General features: G+C 32.6%; 1 protein-coding gene across 1 annotated transcript in view; it reads right to left on the reverse strand.

Moving 5' to 3' along the window:
* Positions 1 to 21,302, reverse strand: part of LOC129229412 (TD and POZ domain-containing protein 3-like) — a 33,129-nt gene extending 11,827 nt beyond the window's left edge. The window contains exon 1 of the mRNA XM_054863716.1: positions 20,784 to 21,302. Within this exon, the coding sequence (XP_054719691.1) occupies positions 20,784 to 21,213 (430 nt within the window). The 5' untranslated portion in view covers positions 21,214 to 21,302. The remainder of the gene's footprint in view (positions 1 to 20,783) is intronic.
* Between the last annotated feature and the right edge of the window lie 799 nt (positions 21,303 to 22,101).

Genomic DNA, 22,101 nt, shown 5'->3' on the forward strand with positions numbered 1-22,101 from the left:
TTTTTATTTTTTGGTCATTCCAGTAGGGGAAAAGGGGGCACGTGGGACATTACTTTTTCATTTCTTAATTTCTCAAAAAATATTATCAATTTTTCAGAGCAAATCTGTCTTTATGATTGAATAGTCTTTTACTTGTGCCCTGGAATTGTTCCAGATTTTTTTAAAAAGTATTTCTTTACTTTATGGAATTTTCAAAAAATGTCTTCAACTGTTTACATGTGCCCCTATAGGGCGGGTTATGTGAACAAGCCTGGGGCACATATGAACACGATTGCAAAATGCAGGACAAGCGTCATATTTCAACGAAAAAACTCTTAAATATGAAACATATACGTATATACAAATAACATTGAAGGGTTGGTAACCGCTACTGTGAAACTTTAAATTGTACTGTAAATTGGGTTACTGCTAATAAGAAAACATTTTTTTCGAACTGTATAATCCTGCCCAATGTGAAATTTTAAAGTTTCGTAGCATGTTCTAAGAACTGGGTCGTCAAGAAAAAAACTTATAAGACTAAACAATACAAAGAATGTTTTATTATGTAAAGTTTATTCTTTTTATATAGTGCGCACAGTTCTTGAGAAAAACACAGGAGATTTATTTACAACCATGTACAAGAAATGTAGTTAACAACTGTTAAATTAACCATAGCAACTAGGCAAATATCAATACCATAAACTCAACGGTAACGCACGTATTCACATCAAAATAGGCAAAAACACATCGCAAAGGCTTCACAAAACAGAGCTAATACACTACACACTCTCCAGCACAACGGCTCAGTTCAAGACTAACTTCTTATGTCGCGGAGGCTATTTATAAATCACCGAAAAGTTTACACAATATTCCATTGAGAAATTTCGATTGCGTTCTACCAATTTCTCGTATTTTCTTTTTATTCCATTCAGAACTCTTATCTTTCAGAAATGGAGGGACAATATACTTCATTCGAATATTAGGGGGCTGTATATACATTACAAGAAACTATTTACAAGTTAGGTTACTAAGATAGTAGTTTTAGATGAAAGACAATGGCATAAAACGCCAAATTTAGCCAGATTACAAAAAATTAATTATAAAAATAAGTACTATTTACAGAATTTTTAACATTGCCACCCTCCTAAGGACGATTCGAACAAATTTTATTTTCTTCACAAAGATCTCGGCAAGGACACTTCATTCCTATATTTCATTTTTTGATTTGAACTATTTTTCGTTCAGTTTTGAACAGTTCAAAAAAACTTAACATTAACGCTTATGGGGAATATTTCAAACTGACCCACTGAATTAAAACAGTCACTAATTTTGTCATTAAAATGTACGAATGCTAAAGATGTTTAAGTATTAATTTGCAAAAATTAGGAACAATTAATTTACAGAAAACATTAAGAAAATTAAAAAAAAAAATCTTAAAATGTTAAAAAGGAACGTTTATTGATTAGTTCCCGGTTTCACGCAAGGGGAAATCATGCGAAAGTTTTCTAAACTGAGAAAAATAACATCAGTCAAATGATAAAGTAATGAATTCGTAGAGATTTTATAATTTCTATCCTTCCATAATACGCTAGAAAATTACAAACGATACATACACTATTACATCATCACGTACCTAAAGTTGTAGAAAATTAAATCAGAAAAAAATCATAAACTTGTAAACTTCCAAGTGGAAAAAAAACTTGGAAACTTCGAAACAAAATAAAGTGGTAAGCTTACTAAGCATAAAATCTTAAAAATCTGGCATATCTTCACTTGCTAAAATTTCTTTTTTAATAACATTCTTGAAACTTATAAATTTTGAACTTTCAGTTACGAATGTACAAATTTTAGAACTTTGTAAACTTTAAAAAAATATACAAATAAATAAAAATAACTTGCAAACTTCGAAACTGAAAAACTTACAAGCACGAAAATTTTGAAAACTGTATAGTGAATGGTTCTTGAAAAAAGCTAACAAGTTAACTGTAAAATAAAAAATATTAAGAGCAAAAAAAAAAACTTTTTGAAACCTTTAAACGAGGAAAACTTTTGAATTTTGAAAACACAAAACTAAAGAACTAAAAAAACCTTTAAAATTTTAAAACGATAGAAACTTCGAAACAGAAAACTTAGTGGGGGTAAAAATGTTTTGAAAAACTTAACAGGGAAATACTAAAAATGTTTAAAACGGAAAGCTTGCGAACTTAAAAAAAATAGGGGTAGTATTCGATTTTCTAATTTTATTTTTGTATGATAGAGTAACATACATGAACATCATCTGCGAAAAAAATTTTACGATACGACTAATACTTTTTTTTAAATAATTTTTTAAAGTTCACCGCGCGAGCGACGTCATTTGCTTGTAAGTCCTTTGACTGACGTCACTGCCGCGCTGCGAGGCGGCGTTGTTGGCTAGGGCAAAGAAGTGCCTTGGCGATCTTTGGGGGGAAGGGCGCGGGGGAAAACAAGAGCCTTCTAACAGCAGCGCGCATAAAAGGCTAGTGAAAATCCTTTGCTGTCTGTAGGGTTTTAATGCATTCTGCGATTGTTTTTAATTTGATTTTCTTTGTCATGGCTAGTAGAATCAATTACAAGTATTGCTTCGTTCCTGGATGCGTATCTACATCTAAAAAAACTCCTCACAAGCGATTTGTTATTGTTCCGTTCCAGCAGGATCTTCGAAAGAAGTGTTTTCAAGTGTGTTTATTAATTAAAATTTGAAAATGAAAATTTGCACTGCATTTTAATTAAAAACTATGTCAAGTGAGAAATACAGTTTGAAATATATGTTCACAACTGTTCATAAATAAATGTTTAATAAGCATATGAGATATTTTTTAAAAAAATGCAAGTAAACAAAGGAATTTAAACCCTGCACAATAAACTTAAATAGAAAGTAATAGATGCCTTACTATTACCATTTTAATAACAATGCAAAAACTATTAATACTTTCTTTTTAACATTCAAAACTATCTTCAAATTTTAACTATTACAAATTGATAATTTAAAAATACATTTTCAGTTTATCACCAGAAACGTTTCTATATATTACAAGACCTTTCTCACATGCAAAAAGGTACTTATTTTATGAAATGAACACCATTTTCAAATTTATTATTTTTTATCAAAAGAGCAAAAAAATATATTTTTCCTTTTTTTGCTAAGTTGCACAAAAACTCAAGGATAATTAACATGTATTAATGGATTTAAAACAATTTTCCACAAAAAAAAAAAAGCAGATCAACTTTTATTGCTAACAAAGCGAAAAATTTTCATGCAAAAACTGCTCTAAAACTTAGTACTGGAATCACTTGCAGTAGGGTTGTTACAAAATGCGCGCCTCATTAAAAGCCGCCAAGTAAGAACTGGAATAGCGCTCTTACATTGTAATTTATATATTCAGATAAAAAAACCATCGACACACAAATGGAAATGATCAATCTTGATAAGGGAAACTAATGCGAATAATATGAACTGCAAACATAGACGGATATGTACGTACAATTTTAAAGAATAACAATGGTGAAACTTTGTTGTTTCACTCCCCGTACTTCTAGGACATTAAATCTCTCGTCCTTTCGAAAAAAGTCAAACACCATGAATGATTTTACTTGAGGAAGGTTATTGGATTGACCTTTCGTGAATCCTAGCTCCATGATGGAAAAAATGCTGGTTAAAGTCTTTAAAAAGGCTGAAAAAGACAGTGCTATTCACCTCTTGGTAGGCGCAACACGGCATGGAAATGGAGCTCTGATCGGAACAGGGAAATGACGTCAGCTGCTGACGTTTTAGGCCACACCTCTTTTTTGTGCATCGCTCTTTAAAAAATTCATAAAAAATCAATCGTTGGTTTTAAAAATCCGGTCATGGTGAATTTTTGTGTTTTGTAAGCCTGTCAACATTGTGCAATAGTTAAAATTGGAATATTTGATAGGTTGATACTTCCCTATCGGAAGCAGAAAAACTTCAAAAACAAAAATACAGGGAAAAAAAACTTAAAAATTTATTGCAAAAAAAAAGAAGAAAAAAGATACTCCTCATTAACTTAAAAACGTATTTCTTGACAAAATTTGAAACTCTATAAGCTTCGAAAAAAACCTTAGCTTCGAAACAGAATAAACTTCAGAGCAACAGATGGCGCCACTACTGAAAGTTATCCATTTTAAGCTTTATTATCTTCCTCTACTAGCTGCCTATTCGGTCTAGTGGTTAGCGCAGCCGCGTTCGGAGCGTATGGTCCCGGGTTCAAATCCCAGGGCATTATTTTAGAATAATGCCCTCGTAAATATTTCAGAATAAATACAATGAAATAAATTAATTAAAACAAATAAATTAACGTAAGCAATTCAAGCTCAGACATGAATGAACATGTTCTATGACGTAGAACAAGATGGCGGACGAACCAAGATGACGTCGCTCAAAAGGATGACGTCATACATGACGTCATACCTCCTAAAAGACTACGCGAAATCAGTGACGTCATCCTAAAAATACCCTCGTAAAAGACTACAAGAAATCAGTGACGTCATCCTAAAATACCTTCGTAAAAACTATAAAAAATCAGTGACGTCATCCGAAAAATACCCTCGTAAAAGACTACAAGAAATCAGTGACGTCATCCGAAAAATACCCTCGTAAAAGACTACGAGAAAAATCCAAGACGGCGGACGACCGTAGACCTGCCACTCCGTGCGGCAGAAGGAGGAAAACAACTCAACAATCCTGAAGGGGCGTGGTCGTCCGCCATCTTGGATTTTTCTCGTAGTCTTTTACGAGGGTAGTTTTCGGATGACGACACTGATTTCTTGTAGTCTTTTACGAGGGTATTATGGTACCCGGGACCATACGCTCCGAACGCGGCTGCGCTAACCACTAGACCGAATAGGCAGCTAGTAGAGGAAGATAATAAAGCTTAAAATGGATAACTTTCAGTAGTGGCGCCATCTGTTGCTCTGAAGTTTATTCTGTTTCGAAGCTAAGGTTTTTTTCGAAGCTTATAGAGTTTCAAACTTTGTCAGGAAATACGTTTTTAAGTTAATGAGGAGTATCTTTTTTCTTCTTTTTTTTTGCAATAAATTTTTAAGTTTTTTTCCCTGTATTTTTGTTTTTGAAGTTTTTCTGCTTCCAATTTTTTTAAGTTCGCAAGCTTTCCGTTTTTAAACATTTTTAGTATTTCCCTGTTAAGTTTTTCAAAACATTTTTACCCCCACTAAGTTTTCTGTTTCGAAGTTTCTATCGTTTTAAAATTTTAAAGGTTTTTTAGTTCTCTAGTTTTGTGTTTCAAAATTCAAAAGTTTTCCTCGTTTAAAGTTTTCAAAAAGTTTTTTTTTTTTTTTTTTTTTTTTGCTCTTAATGTTTTTTATTTTACAGTTAACTTGTTAGCTTTTTTCAAGAACCATTCACTATACAGTTTTCAAAATTTTCGTGCTTGTAAGTTTTTCTGTTTCGAAGTTTGCAAGTTATTTTTATTTATTTGTATATTTTTTTTAAGTTTACAAAGTTCTAAAATTTGTACATTCGTAACTGAAAGTTCAAAATTTATAAGTTTCAAGAATGTTATTAAAAAAGAAATTTTAGCAAGTGAAGATATGCCAGATTTTTAAGATTTTATGCTTAGTAAGCTTACCACTTTATTTTGTTTCGAAGTTTCCAAGTTTTTTTCCACTTGGAAGTTTACAAGTTTATGATTTTTTTCTGATTTAATTTTCTACAACTTTAGGTACGTGATGATGTAATAGTGTATGTATGTTTGTATTTTCTAGCGTATTATGGAAGGATAGAAATTATAAAATCTCTACGAATTCATTACTTTATCATTTGACTGATGTTATTTTTCTCAGTTTAGAAAACTTTCGCATGATTTCCCTTGCGTGAAACCGGGAACTAATCAATAAACGTTCCTTTTTAACATTTTAAGATTTTTTTTTTTAAATTTTCTTAATGTTTTCTGTAAATTAATTGTTCCTAATTTTTGCAAATTAATACTTAAACATCTTTAGCATTCGTACATTTTAATGACAAAATTAGTGACTGTTTTAATTCAGTGGGTCAGTTTGAAATATTCCCCATAAGCGTTAAAGTTAAGTTTTTTTGAACTGTTCAAAATTGAACGAAAAATAGTTCAAATCAAAAAATGAAATATAGGAATGAAGTGTCCTTGCCGAGATCTTTGTGAAGAAAATAAAATTTGTTCGAATCGGACTATTCACTCAAAAGTTATTATAGTCCTGGCCCCACAATGTAGTCCCGTAAAAATTTTTAGGTCCAGAGATTTTCTCTTTAGAATCTTGATCTGTAGGTGTTCTAATGTGAGAATATCTTGGGTAGACATGTTGAATCCTGCGCGAAATAATTTTACAGGCCATCAAAGATAGCGGCCATTTTGGTTCACTTGCTCATTACGTTTTTCGCAACGGGCGTACCTACAAATTTATTTTTAGTTTTGAACTGCAGTTTTTGGAGTTAAGGAGGTCAATTAATGTATTAATTATGTCATAAAATCCGGTCTAGCTGTTTCTTCAATTTTACGTGGAGATATCTCCGACATTTGTTGTTGAATATTCTGGTTACTAAAAAGGGTACAAAAATTAATAAATAATCCAAAATGCTCATTTTAAACTCCTGTTTAATGCACTACGACGGACGTCTGTATCATTTGATGCCGCAGCCACTCCTTTTGAGCATTTTTTATCAGCCCAGTCTATGTGTGGAAAAATTTATAGATCTGCATCTTCTCTTGAGTTATTCTAATTAAGCTCTTCAATGATGTGTCTCAAATCTGCTATGAAAAGCATTGTAGATTGCTTCTTCATTAACTGTTAAACCACTAGCAATAGCTGAAAATGTAGCATTTTTGACATTTCTTCTATTTCCTTGCGTGCTAGTTACTGTAAATTTTCCTTATTTGATACTGAAGACCAGAATTTTTCTACCTGCATAGGTACTAGTGTTTTTCTGTCAATTACAGCAATGTTTGTTCTGCCCTTAGTTGATTCTCTTCTCATCTTTTCGAATTATTTCACAACATGCTGCAAATAACTATCGAACACAGGATGAAGGTCATGAAAAGAGCATACAGGAACGAATCCGTGCATAACATTGCTGATAACTTCGCCAAAAGTTTTCTTTATTTGGCGGACTTGTGACATGAAATATATAACGAGGGCAGTTTTTATTGGGGATACTTTGCTAAATAAAAAATGTTCTGGGAACGGATATTTCTGCAACCTAGCTTGGTAGGTGAATCACCACCGCCAGGGGCGTGCACCGGGGGGGGGGGGAATGAGAGAAACCTGTTTGCCCGGGCCTGAGCCTGAAGGGGGCCTATTATTTTTTAAAACTAGGGATGAAATATGTGCTTAAACAATATGGAAGGGCGGCCGAAACATTTGTGGGCATTTGTGAAGGGCCACAAATTTTCTGTGCACGCCCCTGACCATCACATAATGTGTTCGTTGGAAACAAGTCATGAGCTAAAATATTTTTAATGCATTCTCCCCTTTCTTTCGCTATTTCCATGTCTCTGTACCCTTGTTAAAGTTGATTCTTCCCCTTTAGCTTAGAAGTGATATTTTATGAAGAACTGTATGCCTCAAAGCATGGTAGGTTGACTTTGGAAAGTAAATCAGACAATTTTTGAAACAAAATGTATCCAGTCTAAACTGGCGGTACTGTTCTGATCAATGATTCATGATGCTGAGAAGGCGAACCTTGACACTACCATTCACAAGTTGTTTAGTGAGAAAGCTGTAAAGTTGCTCTGTTTCAGAAATATCATAGGGATTTACATGTTGATGGATAAAATCAACAAGTCTTTTGACATTTTCATCAAAATACTGGCTACGATTGCTTATAAAAATAAGGATGCGGAACACTCTCACAGTATTCCATTAAATGAGAACTAGTAAGACCACGAAACACATTGCATATCATTAAAATTTCATGATACTCTAAATGCCACTCGGCAACATACTTTTTCTCGTCTGCTCTGCAATTTCTCCGGCACTTTTCTGTGACCGTTGAATCGTTTGCTCCAATTTCATCTCTGGCTTCACAGCATTGAATTTTAACAACAAATTTACCTTGAATGAATTTTTCTTACAGGTAGGGACACTCATTTTCTAGCGCCCTTATCTCTCTACGTACCATGTTTCATATAGTAGATAAATGATGCAATCAAATACACGAAAGACTGGAAACAGTAATTCAACAGTTTGAACGTATAATTTGTAATTTTCTTCGCGATCAGCAATAATCAAGTGTTTTACAAGTGATACCAGTGAACGAAACACTTCCCAACACTTGCACAATTCTGATTTGTCACTACATCCTTTAACAAAAACTCAATCTCTGTTTTCAAGCTTTCAATATTTGTGCGTAGCGATTGAATCATTATTTGACTTTTTTCCTCATCCATTGAGCCAAGAGCATCCTGAACCGTATTTACTCGCTTAGCAGAACTTCTCTTGTAGTCTAAAATCAACACCTTATAATGATTTTCTCAAGATTATCAATGATTTTCTGCAGTCTTCACAGCCTCTTGTGAGCTAAAAGCAGCAGCAAGTACTTTTGGAGATAAATGACTAAAAAAAAAACCAACAAAGGGTCATTTTTTCTTTTGGAAGCACAGAAAAGAATCCTTTCATTATACGTTGTTACGAGAAATAGTTTTGTTTCATTTATAAAAACCAATGCATTTTCATCTACATTGAGCATTAAGCATCAACTCTTTTATTTCTGAAAGAATAAATCCATGCCCAGCATTTAACAGAGGCTTTAACATTTCATTTGCCTTTTTAAACAGTTCAAATTTTGAGGATAGATGTTGCGCAGACTGTGTATTGGTTTCTCGCTCATACTTTCGAATATAAGAACTTATACAGTTTGGATGTGCATATGAATTCGCAGCAGAAACATTCATATCGCTGTTAAGATCTGCTACTCTGTCAAAAACTTCGTCTTGATTTGGACCTCCTTCAGTACTTTCTGACTTTTCTAAAATATTGTTTTCACTTTCAAAATAACTTGTCTGTGGTCTTCAATTGCCTACCAAAACTTTCTGAACTCAGTTTAGAAATATCAGCCATTGCTAAAATAGTTATTGTCACAGAAAAACATGAAACAAAAAGTTTTTGGAACTGTGGAACATTTTTACTCGAAAACAATTACTTTGATAGCAGACGATAAATAACCTTGAACAGCGTGGACAAAGGGGGGGGGGGGGGGAATCCTTATAGCCACTGGTTTTAACATGAATGCAAAATTTAATACAGTAGCTTATGCATATGAAAGGGCTGTTTTGATCAAAAAATCCCCTTCATAAGGTATTTTAGATCAAAAAAATCCCCTTCATAAGGTATTTTTGATCAAACAATCTCCTTCAGAAGGTATTTTCAATCAAAGAATCCCCTTCAGAAGGTATATTTGATCGAAAAAATCCATTCAGAAGGTTTTTTCTATCAAAAACCCTTCTTTAGAAGGTATTTTTGACAAAAAAAAACCCTACAGAATATATTGCTGGCTACGCTGGTGACCTTGAAAAATATTGTTTTACACAAAAGGTTTTACACTTTAAAATCGTTTGGTTTCATTAAGAGTTATTAATTTTTGTACACTTTTAAGTAATTAGAATGTTAAACAAAAAACGTTAGACATACCTCACGTAAAAATTGTAGAAAAAGCCAGAGCGGTTTTTATGACATAACTATTACATTAATTGACTTTCTACGGCCCAAAAATTTCAGTTCAAAACTAAAAATAAATTTATAGGTACGCACGTTGCAAAAAACGTAATGAGCAAGTGAACCAAAATGGCCGCTATCTTTGATGGCTTGTAAAATTATTTCGCGCAGGATTCAACATGTCTACCCAAGATATTCTCACATTAGAACACCTACAGATCAAGATTCTAAAGAGAAAATCTTTGGACCTAAAAATTTTTACGGGCATACATTGTGGGGCCTGGAATATTAGGGGGGGCGGGGACAGACAGACAGACCGACAGACATTTTTTCTCATCTCAATACCCTACTTTCCTATTTTTAATTTTTCGATATTTATTTAATTATTTTATTTATTTTTGATTTTTTTTCGCAATATTTTTAAGACACATTAAACCTTCTTTCATGCTTTTTTCTTCGTTTTCTGACTTTTACTAGGAAAGTAGGCTAAAAAGTAAGGTCAAAGAAAATTTTTAAAGAAAGTCTGTGGCGGGCTTGCGTCTAGGAGACCCCATAGCAAATACAGCCTTGAAATTTTGTACAAAATTACTTCCAGTCCCGGTGGTTTTCACCTTTTTTTTTTAATTCAAATTAGGGTTTTTTTTTTTTGTAATTAATTTTTTAAGCTAAAATTTTGCATATTATTGCGTTGCACATATTAATAATGTATATCGTTGGAAAGGGTAGAATTTTCCACGTTCTACGTAATTTGTTTCAATGCTCTAACTTAAATATGGCGGACGTTATTTGCGTTTTTAGTTCGAACTTTTTTTAGGCTTAGCTTAAATTTAGGCACTACTCTTCATTAAATCTATCAGTGAAAAGCGAAGGAATTATCTCACAGTTTTCTTTTTGACACCACTGGAGGTCTTCAGGTCTAACTCAGGGTTCATACCCTTTAGGCAGAAAAAAATTCAAGCACTTTTCAAGTACTTTTCAAGGTAAAAAATTTTGTTTTCAAGGCAATATCATAAATTTGTACTAAAAATATTGTATGCAGATTTCATTTACTACAAACACATAGAAATAAGGCAATAATACAAAAAAGTATAGGAAAGCAAAATAGCTTTTTCTACAACGAGAGACGCTTTGATGAAAGATCTACTGCGTTGAAAGTTTTTCTGAAAATGTTTGAAAAGTTTGGTCATAAAGAGAAGCAGATACCAAGAGGTTTAATTTTGAGGTTTTTCAAAGGTTGCAGCAGTCAGAGGTTTGTATATTTTCTAGAATCAGCAAATTAATACTTTAAAAAAAAACCTTTCATAAGTGCTTTTAACTTTTATGGGAAGAAACTAAAATACCCAAGTGGCCCACCCCCTCTCTGGCAATGGCATTGCCAGAGAGGAGTTTTTGAAGTCACCCCCCCCCCCCGGTTTCAACATTTCCAATATTTATAAAGGGTTTATTACAATATAAGGGCGTTTAGGACAAAAACACTACCCAGAAAGTTATTTCAGTTTTCAATATTAAGTTCTAAAAATATTAGGTTTGCAAATCATTTATAAGTATGCAAATCAATTATTCGTATTTATTTATTAGCTGTTCAGACAAGGCATTTCAACTGTCCTCGAGTAAATTTAAAAATTAGGAAGTAAGAAAAGTTTATGAAAGTCCACAGTCCAGTCTCTACACCTCAAAATATACAAAAGCAGCTTAAGCAGTGATAAATACTCTGAATGCAAACTTGAGCCTATTCAGCTTTCATTGATTAACTTGCAATAGACAATAAATGTGCAAGTTCAGATTTATAGAGCCATATTTCGAAATTGAAAAGATTCACAAGAAGTTGACATATATTATGACAAAAGTAGTTTTATTTTGGGAAAAAATGGGTTATTGTTGAAATTAGAATTTAAATTTAGAAAGGCAATAATATTCAGGTGATTTGTGAGTTCATAAAAAATTACCTGAAAGTTTCAAAGAGCAAAATGGGGCGAGGGGGGGGGGGAAATAATTTTTAAAACTAAGACCCCTATTACTTGAATATACATATGTACAACAACAACTTTTGCTATGCATACAATTCATAAAATAGTTTATTAAGTCAAAATATTTTGCTTAGAAATACCATGCCCAGTGCCTGTTGATAACCAGCAACAGGCACTGGGCCTAGCTAGGCTTGTACTGGTCAATTTATTAGATCCAAATGAAGATGAATGACCCTCCTTAAGCTATCTACCCCTTTGCTGATTAAAGCCTCTTTCGGTAAGCTCCAAGTACCCACAACCTTAATAAAGTAGTAATTTTGAACATTTGAGGAAAAGGGGAAAATTGGAGATATAGGGAGGTAAAAGCATAAAAACGAACACTACTGGATTTCAAGTGAATAATCATAACACAACCACCCCTGTTATACACCTTATTTATTTTAGCAGACATAAAAAAATGATGTACTTATAAATAAAATTATATAAATCAACTTTATATTTAAAATACAAACTTTAAGTTAATTTGTTAGGTGCTCAACTGCTGAAATTTAAATTTTTTTAAAAAAAATCTGCTATGACCAAAAATTAGGTAAAGATAATCATTCAAAATTGCAAAAATAAATTAGCAAATAATTAAACAAGACCAAGGTAATAAATTCTTTAACTCTTTAGTTATTAAAATAAAAAATAAAATAAGCTAATCTGATGTAGCAGTGTCAAAATAACTACTAATTGCCAAAAATATAAAAATATTTACAAAATGCAAAAGAATTGAAATCTCAAACAAGGGAAGCAAATTTTCGCGAATTAAGTTTAATGTTGTCATGTTTCCCATAAAATAAACTTATATTTTACTGAAATTAAACATAAAATATGCTAATCGACGGTAGTAAATATGAAAATAACATCCGATTAGTGAATATATTTAAATATTTGCAAGATGCAAAAAGATTGAAATTTCAAACACGAGAAGCAATTTTTCGCTAAGTCCGAGTTCGTTCGACGTGGCATGTTTCCCATGAAATAAATTTATTTGTTTTTTATTAAAATTAAACAAAAAATATAGTAATCTAAGGTAGCATATGCGAAACTAACATTTGATTAGCCAAAATATTTAAATATTTGCAGGATGCAAAAAGATTGAAATTTCAAACACAAGAGCAATTTTCCGCGAAACCCGAGTAAGGTCAATGTTGTCATGGTTTCCAAATAAATTTCTTTGTTAATTAATGAAATTAAACAAAAAATAAACTAATCTAAGGTACCATATGTCAAAATATCTTTCGGTTGTAAAAAACATCAAAATATTTACAAGATGCAAAAGGATTGAAATCCCAAACACGGAAGCAATTTTTCGCGATGTTGCATACTGAACACATGTTCAGAAAATTGCATTGGTGAAATACTTTTTTAAAACTTCTAAGCACAATTCGTTGATTTTTGGGAGAATTTAAGCACTAAAAAACTTTTTCAAGGTTTTAAAACTTTTTCAAGGTTTTCAAGCACTTGAAAATGAACTTTTTTTTTTCAAGCACTTTTCAAGGTTTTTCAAGGGCGTACGAACCCTGTAACTCTACCTTTGGTCGAAAAACTTAGCTTCTATCTCCAAAGAAAAAAAAGTTACAAGCAGTTTTGATCAAGTTCGAAAAATCTCATTTCCATTCAATTATTGATGTTTTATTTGGCGTTGCTATGATTACACCTTTTCGATTCGTTTGTTTCTTCTTTCTTATTCACAAACTTTAATTGCTTCATTCTAACGGAAAATCTTAGGCTCAACTCAGTTCAAGCCCCGAGCTAAAGAGCAAAATATATTACTAGATACCGCGAATATGAAAGCAACTATTGAAACGTACACAACTGCAGTTTTGCTCAGGAGCCTCCTAGCTCATATTGCTCTGCAAGTTGGTACAAGTTATTTTGAAACCCAAGGAGCATATAAGCGACCTTTACTCCTGTTCGGTCATAGGAAAATTTCAGGCCCTTTCATTGGCTTATTCGAGTGTCAATCAAAGCTTCAAAGACGCCATTGTAATGTTGCTAGTCGTCTTTCGCACTGTGTTTCTTGTTTGTAATCTGCTAAATACGAATAAGGATTTGCAAATGATATCTTTAATTGAATGTTGCTGGCAAAAACAGCATTATTATTTCCAATCAATTTCATTCTTTGCAAAACAAATGAAAGTGCCTTTGAGCAATTATGCTTTGAAATAAAAATAGGTGGCGCCTTCTTTGGGCAAAAAAATGCATGTTTTACGACATTGTTTTGATTTAAATTGAAGTTACAGTGATTTCTCGCTTATACGCGACCTCTGTTATACGCGTTTTTCACTTATGCGCGTTTTTCTCACGGGCCCGGCCAGCGATATAGGAAAACAATGTTAACTCTTGTTCATTTATACGCGAAACCTAAAATGCACTTTTCACTTATGCGCGATAAATTTTTTTCAATTTTAGTTAAATCGTCTAATTCACGCTTTGCTTATCGGAGGATTTGTACCCTTCTTGTTCTTTCTCTTGAAATACATTCACACGACGTTATTCCATTGTTCGGATTCTTCAAAAAACGTGTTTTTTTTTTTTTTTTCACAAGTGTGCAATAGGGGGTGGAATTAGTCTTGTGATTGACTTCGAGAGGGGAGAACAGGTTACATACAAAAAGGTTGACGTCACTAAAAATCGTGCTCAAGCGGTACGCGTTGACATAGCCTATCGAAAATCTTTTGCATCCTCGCAGACTATAGCACTGATCACGCGACATTTTTTTAGGTTTTGGGGAATTCGCTTACGTACTGTACATTGCATAAAAAATGACAAAACGTACAACTTCAAATTTGACTTTTTTATTAAATCACAATGTATAAATGGAAGTTATGTGCGAATTTATTCATTAGTATTAGTAGTATACTATTAGTATTACTATAACTGATGTTAACTTATTGCATTTAAGCTAATTTTGGGGTTTTTCACTTATACGCGAATTTCACTTATGCGGGAAAATTTCATTGTCCCGTTTGGTCTCGTATAAGTGAGAGATCACTGTATTTTTAAAATAATTATCATGGTAAATTATTTTGTAGATGGAAAAGAGCGAATTCTACAATTTTTCATATTCTTAATGGTATTTAATGCAATTTAAACAGCTCTTCTTAAAGAAATGATTACCATTTAACTTAATAATAAATACTTCTAGTGAATAATTTAATACATAATAATTTCTAATATAATTTTCTCTTGTGCCAATTTATTTCCAGCTAATTTCTATTGAATATGAGTTAGCATTCAAGAATAAGACTTCCAATTGAATTTTGAGTGAGTCTGGCAAACATGTCCTTCTTGTCTCCTTCTAATTTCATAACTCATAAAATAAAATAATGCTCTGCTTTTTTTAAAAAAACCTGTAAAATATATAATTAAACGAATAAATAGCATTATCTTTAAGCGAAAATGGCGCTTTTAAAGAAGGAGCCATTGGAGTTTAATTTAACTCATTTGTCAACTAATTCTCAATGTAAGTTTTTTAATTAAACAGCAAATTCTTTATCTTTTAATATTCTTCATAATATTTAAAGTTATGTAAAAAGGAAAAGGTAATTTAAACTCTTGAATGAAATAATTGAAAATAACATTAAAAAACAATGTTTCATAATGTAAAATTATATATAAGTTATTTCAAGTCAAACTTTCAGAAATCGCACCGTTTGTTACCTTAAATCAGACTTGCCAACCTAGACAAATGAAAAATCCTGCAATTTGCATGATAAAGCCTGCAATTTTATTTATCAACGTACCGACATATCAAAATCGCAATAATATCTTACTTTCAGAACAGAAAAGTTTTAATCATAATATGCTAAGATTAAAATGATGGCATTGTGTTATAAACGAATTTTTTTACACAGAAAATATGGATTTTATACACAGAAATAAAACAATTTGAAGTTTACTTATTCTTTTATTAATAGAACTAGTAATTAACTGTTGAGGTATAATAGCAAAATGAATACTATTAATCTAAAGCATTTCTAAACAATTAATAAGCATATACTTGTCAAGATATTACATTTGATAAGAAAATTTTGCTTTAAAAAAAATATTTTATGATTTTAAAGAATTAAAAGTGCAAGATTTTGCCTTTTTTAAAAATAAATCATCAAACTTTTTTTCGAAGCAAGGAGCTTTCATTTTGGACTTGACTGTCAGCAAGCTTTCTAAATTTTCATTTGATAACTGAGAACGAAACTGAGTGTGGGTTTTGGTTACCATGCTAAAAATTCTCTCGCATTCTGCATTACTGTGTGGTAAAGTAAGCAGAGAGAGCATAAATTTACATAGCAGATCATATTTTTTTTCAGTATAATTACTCAGTTTCGCCCACTTCACATCCATTCTTTTTTCAGTTACAATATCCTCAGGCAAAGCTTCTACTTGGAGAGAGCAAAACTGAACTTGCAGTTCATCTAGTAATGCATCAGAACTTTGATATTTTAGAAGCTTTGTCAACACTGGAAATTTTTGGCAGAAGAACTGTACACTAGAAAATGAAGATGTCTCTAACTTATTCAAGTTCAATACTTGAGCATTAATTAATACTTCATCATTAAATGGGAACTTACGATACATATAATCACAGACAGTAGTGAAATAAATCCTAACTGACTTAAAAAACTCTTTTTTTTTACTTGGTTTTAAGGATTCCACCACTTTTGAACATGTTTGTCCAATCACAAGATCTGAATCTAACCTCTGATTTTCCACACTATGATATTTTACATCTAACAATGAAGTACTGGTTTTAATTGCTGAAGGAACAATAAATCTGGATAAAACATTCCTAAAAGTTGTAATTAAAATTTCATGAAGAATATGTATTTGTGGAGATCCTGACTGCAACTTGACATTGGGTTCTTCAAAAAGTGGTATAGTATGAGTTAAAAATAAGCAATAGGCTTTACTTAAATCAGAAGTTAGAAACGTAAAGATTCTTTCTTCTCTCGAAAGAATATTTTTGGACAGTTTATGATCACCAACATCAGGATCTAATTTCTGTCTTTTAACAGCGCTAGATTGAAAATTAGCTCTAGATGATGTTGACTCTACTACTTGCATGTTAAAACGGCTGCTTGTTTCAGAGGCCTTTACTTTTGGAATTTTGTAATCTTTTAAAGTATTATTTGAATTAGGCTTGCTTTTCAGTTCTTCTTTGAAAAAAGATACCAACGGATCCCACTGCTCCAACAGGCGTTTTAGAGAACGCCCTAATGAAAGCCATCTAGTTGATACATGTTTTATTATTTTTCTTGTCTCTGTATCATGCAATGCCTGAAATTGCTTTAATTTTTGTTTTCTTTTGGAACTTTTATCTAAATAGTAATATATGTCAATAACATATTCCTCGACATTTACAGGGAGCATAGCTGCACCTTTTTCAGCTGCGAGATTTAAAAGATGGCAAGGGCAGCCAATAACACATAAATTGGAAATGCTTTTACTCATAATGCCAGCAGCACCAATTTTTTTTCCTATCATCACAGGGGCATTATCAGCCCCGAAAGCTAGGCAATTGTCCAGATCAATTTGGTTTTCATTCAATGCGCTTAATAAAAGATGAGATATGTTTACCCCAGTTCCATCTGATTCTAAAACAGGTGAACACAGCAAAGAAGACTCAATTTGCAATGAAGATTCATTATAATATGTGACACAAATTGGATATAATTTACAATCAGTTTTGTTACTACCATCAGTAGCAATTGAAAAAGGACTTTTCTTCAGTATTTCCACGATACTTTCTTTTTCAAACTTTGCCATCTCTTTAATGACTGCAGTAGTTTTGGTCCTTGCGCACCCATATTTTTTTGCGATATCGCTATCGGGGAACATCTTTCGGAACAACGCTCCAACGTGATCACTAGCATGAATTGCGACATTATGCTCCACAATAAACGTAGTAAAAAGAGCTTCCGCACGGATAACATTCAAGTCTTGATTAGACTTAAGGGCATCAAGTTTTTTATTATTTTTTAAGCTAGCCGAGTTCCGTGTATGTTTCTCTGTGCTTATATGTTTTTCTATGTCAGCTTTACCTTGATGCAAAATGGAGAAGTCACAGGCACAGGTGGAGCAAAACGCAAAGTGTTCGCCTTTTCTTGACGATTTGATTGACGGAAATTGTTCAGTGTAGCTTTTGCTGAATGCCGTCCGATATTTTTTTGACATCGTTTCGCACTTTACAATTTATATTACTCAACACGCAACACAACATACATGTACATTTACAATTTACATTACACAATTCGCACTCGCACCGGCCGACACAAACAACAAGTTCTGACCACGTGAGCTAGCAGGAAAACCGTCAAAGTTAAAGTTATTTTAGTTCACCTGTTTCTTCCAATGAGACACGCTACGTGATCAACGACGTACTCCGTAGAAACAAGCGAGTCCCATGTCGTAGCCTACGAAAATTCTGTCCGTTAACCTCTGTGCTGCATTGCATTTTCGTAGGCTACACCTGCGTTTCGGCAGTTTGGCAAAACGCCAAAAAACTGTTTGAGAGCTTTGCGGGCGGTTTTTTTTTCTCTTTTCAATCAAAATGAATATTTTTTTGAAGAAATGTATTAATTTTTGGTGCTGTTAAGTTTTTGAACAAAAATCCGGAGATATCAGCGCTAAATCCGGATGTGTCGAAAATAACGTAAAGTACGGAGACTCAGGCCTAAATCCGGAGGGTTGGCAAGTCTGCTTAAATTCATTTTTTAATTAAAAAAAATTATCACACACAGTTGATGAGACAATTCAAGAGAATTTCATGCAGTTTCATTTACTATTTAACTGAAATACATTTGGGGGAAAAAAAGTTTCACAAAATTCTAAAACTTGAAAAGTCAACCATTTTTGAGACAATTTTGAAAATCAATATATGACTTTTAATGTATTGTAATAAAAAATACAGCGAAATTTTTTAGACTGGCCCATGAAGACAACTGCAGCTGTTAAATATTTTCAGCAAAATTTCAGCAAAAAGTTTTCTTTATTTTTTTGCTGTACTGCTAATCAGACCTTCGTGGTTTCATGAATAGTTCTGAAATAATTTGAATGTAATCATTCAAATACATTAAATATCATACATTCATTGAAAAATTTTTAAAGTATTTAAAAAAATTGAATTTAATGAAGGTGGAAGCCTTTCTTTTTTAAATGCAGACAGTTCAATTGTTTTATCATTTTATAAAGAGTACACATCGACTATTTATAATTTAATTCAGGATTATGAATTTAACCAGTGAAGACACACATAAAGCAATCCAACCAATGAACGATAAGATAAACAAAATATAGACAAAAAAAAAACGGATTAACATAAAAAAAGGACAACCTGTTAGGGAGATTTATAAAGCTTTTGACCAATAACGATATGATATTTTGTTCATCTGACTTTATCCAATAGTAGTGCGCGAACAGCTGATTCTTTTAAACATAATCTTTGAAGTAAAGGATTATTATTATTTTTTTTTTTTTTTTTTTTTTGTAAAGAAGGAAATTCTTTCAAAACAAAAAGGAACTATTTCCAGATGCACTCACTACTCAATTAAAGGTCTTATTCTTGAATGCTAACTCACATTCAATAGAAATTAGCTAGAAATAAATTGGCACAAGAGAAAATTATATTAGAAATTATTATGTATTAAATTATTCACTAGAAGTATTTATTATTAAGTTAAATGGTAATCATTTCTTTAAGAAGAGCTGTTTAAATTGCATTAAATATCATTAAGAATATGAAAAATTGCAGAATTCGCTCTTTTCCATCTACAAAATAATTTACCATGAGAATTATTTTTAAAATAACTTCAATTTAAATCAAAACAATGTCGTAAAACATGCATTTTTTGCCCAAAGATGGCGCCACCTATTTTTATTTCAAAGCATAATTGCTCAAAGGCACTTTCATTTGTTTTGCAAAGAATGAAATTGATTGGAAATAATAATGCTGTTTTTGCCAGCAACATTCAATTAAAGATATCATTTGCAAATGCTTATTCGTATTTAGCAGATTACAAACAAGAAACACAGTGCGAAAGACGACTAGCAACATTACAATGGCGTCTTTGAAGCTTTGATTGACACTCGAATAAGCCAATGAGAGGGTCTGAAATTTTCCTATGACCGAACAGGAGTAAAGGTAGCTTATATGCACCAGGGGAATGGGTGCTTCTTGTTCCAAAGGGAGCTCATAATGCGTTTTTAATCTGTTTCCTTTTAATTGACGATTTAAATCTTTGCGAACCAAATAAGATTGCGAAGCAATCTTCGGGGGTTGGTTAGCGTTAGCGAGCAGGGGGCAGAGTCCTCTACTCATTTAAAAAAAGATTAAAGAATAACTGAAATACTTTCTGCGTCTCCTTTCTGTAAATATTCCGAATTGCGAGTCAAAATATGCTGAACAAGAACTTTTTTGGAGAAGTCATAGTGACCTCCATCGGGGTTGTCCCTGGCCTCTGAGTACTTACCAATTTCAAGGATTACCATTTGATTATAGAGGACAATTTTCTTACTATGATGCAACTCGTCTCACGTCAATATTTCCTTCACCACAAACATTGTTTTGAATCAAAATACTAAACATGTGCAGAAAGATAAATTTAATTTTAAAATTAACCAGGGTGTCGTCACTACGAGGGGGGCGGTACGCCAAGGTGTCACCCATGTAGGGTGTGGCACCCACAGTGAAAATGCAAGTTTTTGAAAAAGAGGAAGCTACGAGTAAAATGCATTTTTAAGACTACAAGTTTAAAAAGTTTCATAGGGGGGTGTCAGCCCAAATTACCGCCCCGAGTGTCACCCATGCTAGGTGCGTCACTGAATTAATTACTTATAAATATGAATTAAATTTAAATTACTAAACGCTAGACATATTTTACCTTCATGGTCTGATAATACCTTCGATCACTCTTATATTTTTGATACATTTGAATCACCAAACAGATTTTCAAGAAATAATCATCAATTTTAGAATATTATATTATTTTATTTACAATTTTTTTTCCTAGTTTTTCTGCGTTAGTTAAAAAAGAAGTTAACGAGTTACAAATAAATCATGAATTTTAATAAATGAGTGGTAAAACCAAGGAAAATAGCAAAAAAAAACTTTACCTTTCAACATTTCTGTTGCCTCTGGGAATTGATCTTCCACGATAAAGTAGAAAGAAACCGTTAAAGGACACTTGCTGACAAAGGTTTCGCTTTCGATGGTATGTATTTCAATTTGTATTATCGGACGTTCAGGGCTCAGCACATAGTTTTCATTAGTGTACTCAAAAAGGATACGTTTGTGTCTTTTTTTATCGTCTGAAATAATAAGTTTGAAATAAGGGATTAAAATCGAAGATGAGATGCCCCCCACAAGTTGTAGATCAATACGTGGCATCATTGCATAATTATATCCATAAGGATATAAATTTAGGTTCCACGAGAGACTGGAACACTGAAAAGTAGGACTGACAGCACTTTCTCTACCTCTTACGCGCCTAAGTTTCCATTCAACTGAGGTATTAAAGCATCTTTGTTCGACGTTTTTGACCATCGAAATCGCCGAATTCCATTGCTGTCGCCACTCAGTAGAACCGTGTAACGTAAAAACGTAGCCCACGTGACACTGCTCTGTCAAGTTTTAGTGCAATCGTCGTAGAAGAGTTGAAAAAGCAAAAACTGGCAGTCAAGGCCACCAAAATGCAGACGTTAAAATAAGACGTAGCACAGAGATAGCAATGGGCAAGGCCGACTGGAGGGGTGGGTGGGTGTGTATTGACAAAACCGCACAAGGAAGAATCAGTGAGGAGCTTTTTTTTTCCGCGAAGTTTATGAGCGTGTTTTGATTTGATTTATTTTTACAGAAGAATGATACAGTTAATGGGTCATTCTCCAAAATGTGTAACTTTGAGCGAAAAAATTTTTCTTTTTTTTTTTTTTTTTCTATTTTTATATGAAAGTATTACCTACCAGGGATGTGTCGTTCATGAACAAACGGGTCAAAAAGAACGAATCCTTGAAATGAACGGATCCGTTCGTTACCTTAAAAAAATGAACGACCGTTCTTTTGAACGGTGAGCAGTTAGGAACATTGTCTGGTTGCGCTTGTGATAAAATCGCACTTTTTAAAAAATTTACATTCATCTTCAAATTTTTAACTCTCAATTAATCTCAAATTTCCCTTTTCTCAGAGCAGTACAATGTATTCATTCGAGCCTTTTTACATTCTGCTTTATTCTTCATTTGTCTTTAATCGTTGGAGTTCATTTACAATTTCCCAATCTATCCATTAGTAATGTTTTCTGTAACTTGTTTGGGCTACTAACAAAATGTTTGTGATTTTTGGAATGGAAATATTAATATATAAAATTGCTTTATACATCTAAACCTGAATAAAGTTTTTTGATTATTTTTTATGCGCATATTTTCTTACTTTTAGATA

Source organism: Uloborus diversus, chromosome 9 (assembly GCF_026930045.1).
Source record: "Uloborus diversus isolate 005 chromosome 9, Udiv.v.3.1, whole genome shotgun sequence".
NCBI lineage: Eukaryota > Metazoa > Arthropoda > Arachnida > Araneae > Uloboridae > Uloborus > Uloborus diversus.